Here is a 2,996-nt window from a genome sequence, read left to right as displayed (position 1 = left end):
GATATTTTAATATTTTATAGTTTCTAAAAATACCCATCAAATTTTCATATTATGTTTAAAAGCTGTAGATTTTTTAAAAATAGAAAGATTTAAGATTCTATATTTCACATTAGTTAAAAATTTAAAAATTTGTGTAAAATTTTCATGTAGTGTTTATAAATTCATTAAAAAATATAGAATATGTAGTTAGGGAAGAGAAACCTTTAGATGAATTTCTACCAATAGTTGTTATGGTTACACAATATGTACCTTTCTACTTTGACATTTAAATATTATGTTTGTCCATAAAAATAGGCAAAAGATATTATTTTCATAGGATAATACAAAAATAACCAATCAAATGGTGACAACATATGAGTACATAATTAATACATGGATTGATGCACATGTTTTAGTCTACCTTTCTAAATATACAATTATTTCAAGACAACTTAACAAAATATAGTTGAAATGACTATATTGATCATCTTAAGAACCCTAAACAACAAGCTTAAATTGGCTGGTCTTAAAAATCACAAACTAAGAATGACTACTTCGGTGCTTGTCCCCTCCTAACTCAAGTCTCCTAGCACAACCAGTTTGTGGTGTCCATGCTTTTTAGTTTACTGATTAATTTTGAATTTTTTGTATGCAATCTATCAACAAACTTCTTTTGTATGTTTCAAGATTCCAACAACACAAAGATGAATTCTTAGCATTTCAAAACTAGGACGATGCCCTTCAAGTTCTATTATTCATATAATATTATATATATTTAAGATATATGATATATTTTATTTTTTATCCATTTATGATTATTTATATAATAATCTAATGTAATAAAGTATTTAATATAAATAGTTAACATATTATATATAAAAATAAGTATCCTATTGTCTATCTATCTATCTATAAAGCCTACATGTGATGTTAAGCATTCATATTCAAATTTTCTATCAAGATACCAAAATGCACCATTGATTGTACCATTTTTTGTATTTATTAATCAATTGAAAGTAAAAACAATTGTATTCTAATTTTCAATTAATTAAAAAATATAAAAAACATAATCAACAACATATTTTGATATATGATAGATTTCATTATAATCTTAAAATGTAAAAAGGAAAAATAAAATTAAAGATAGATTGAGGACATAAAATCCAAAATTAATTGATAAAAGTATATCAATTAATTGATTCTTGTTTCTCTTATTTTGCTTTCTCTTGTTGATGGAACATAGAGTATGATCCGAAAAACCAAGCAAAAAATTTCACACATTGATTCCTGAAACTATATATAATCATATATCTACAATATATGAATAAACTAACTCCTCTATGAAACACCCATCTACACAACCAATACTAAATATGTCACATTTATACTCCTAACTCACCTACACAAATATATAAAACATTTTCTTCAAAATGTAACTTACTATTCAAAAGTATAAAATAGTATCATTTGATGCATGCATAGATATAAAATACTACTGCCGCTGTGTCAGGAGGAGGAGAGGCACCATAAACTAGTTCTTTATAAATTTTCAATGAATTGATATAGACAATTAAGTTCAAATAATTCTTAGAAAGAAAATAAAGCTAACATACCCCAATCTGATCTTGGAACCCTGGCAACCTATCTTCTCCGCCAGGCAGAACCCAAAGAAACGATACGCTGCTCTCAAGCAAACCCACTCGAATTGCGGCGAGCTCTTGCTGTGTGAGAATGTACTCGCTGCCAAAAGCCAACACCACTACCGAACCAGGGGGCTGCTTATCAAGCCACTGCAAGCAAATGTCATCAATGGGGAGTGGCGGGAGTTCACGCACGAGTATTCCAACAGGGAAAACCGACAGCTTTCTGAGGCTCTGCAAATACTCAACGTACACCCCTTCCAACTCCAAACACGTATTGCATGCAACTGCCCAACTCTCCCGCACGCAGATGCTGCCCCGGTCAGCGACGCTAAGCCCATCTGAATGCTTTTCATATAGCTCCAGGGCCCTCTCACCTTCAAACAATTCACGCCGACTAATCAGTGAAGAGAATCCGGGCGGCGGGACGGTCAGATCCTGGGCCGTTGGGTTTTCACGTGTGATGTCTAGCAGCCCTTCCATGAAGCTGAATCCGGTCACTCCCATTGTGATGAAGAATATGGTGGGAATGGGATTGGCCATACGAGGAGCCCAGTGTTGCACAAAATCGTGGATCACAAAGTCTGGTGAGAGGTGTTGCAACAGAGCTTCGAAGTGGCGCTTCTCCTGTATTGGCAGCGTCTGCGGAGGACTCTACGCCTGGTGGTAACCCTTCCACGGAGGGCATCGCCAATTCCACCATCTCTATCCCCGGTGCATCCAACACTTCCGGCTTAATCCGTTTGATATTCAGTGAAGTTGAGACGAAGAAGATTTTAAGACCGTGAGTGGCCAGGCTTTTGGCAAGCTCAAGAAAGGGCGTTATGTGACCGTGGGCAAGCCAGGGAAACATCACCACACGAAGCTCTCTCTGATATTCCTGCGCCATTGTTGATGCACCTCTAGGTTTCAAACAAGCACACTTCTTTCAAATTTTGAGGTAACAAAGAACGAGCACACTACTTTTAGCGTTCCATGCCATTTTTATTGACAGTTTTCCCTCACCGAATGGTCCAATAACGATGGTCATCTGGACATTTGACTGCTAGGTAGAGTTTGTGCCACAATAAAATGAAGAACCTAACAAGTCAACAGTAGTTTTATTTTTGTTCATGGCGTCGTGCATCTTAATTGCACATGGCAACACACTTGGGATTTGAAAAATTATATGGTGGAGTACCTAAGAATGTGGATAATTTGAATGTCCTCTTTTATCAATGTGGGCATTCATTCTAGAGAGCGTATCTTATATAATTTAAACTAATTTAAGATGTTTTTATAATAAAATGGTAAAAAAACAAATCATAATTCACGTGTTTTAAGAATCTAAAGTATAAATCTAAATATTCATAGAACATATTTATTATCATTATAGTA

The 2,996-nt window shown here is 34.4% G+C and overlaps 1 protein-coding gene across 1 annotated transcript; it reads right to left on the bottom strand.

Annotated features, from left to right (window-relative positions):
* Positions 1-1,583: 1,583 nt before the first annotated feature.
* Positions 1,584-2,508, bottom strand: LOC131040569 (anthocyanidin-3-O-glucoside rhamnosyltransferase-like). The gene is made up of 2 exons (XM_057973512.2): positions 2,165-2,508; positions 1,584-2,106 (listed from the first exon to the last, which is right to left on the bottom strand). Exons 1-2 carry the CDS (start codon positions 2,506-2,508, stop codon positions 1,584-1,586), a joined length of 867 nt encoding a protein of 288 aa, XP_057829495.2.
* Positions 2,509-2,996: the final 488 nt, after the last annotated feature.

The sequence above is a fragment of the Cryptomeria japonica genome, chromosome 4, assembly GCF_030272615.1.
Source record: "Cryptomeria japonica chromosome 4, Sugi_1.0, whole genome shotgun sequence".
Taxonomy (NCBI): Eukaryota; Viridiplantae; Streptophyta; class Pinopsida; order Cupressales; family Cupressaceae; genus Cryptomeria; species Cryptomeria japonica.
This window is presented reverse-complemented; position numbering and strand designations above follow the sequence as displayed.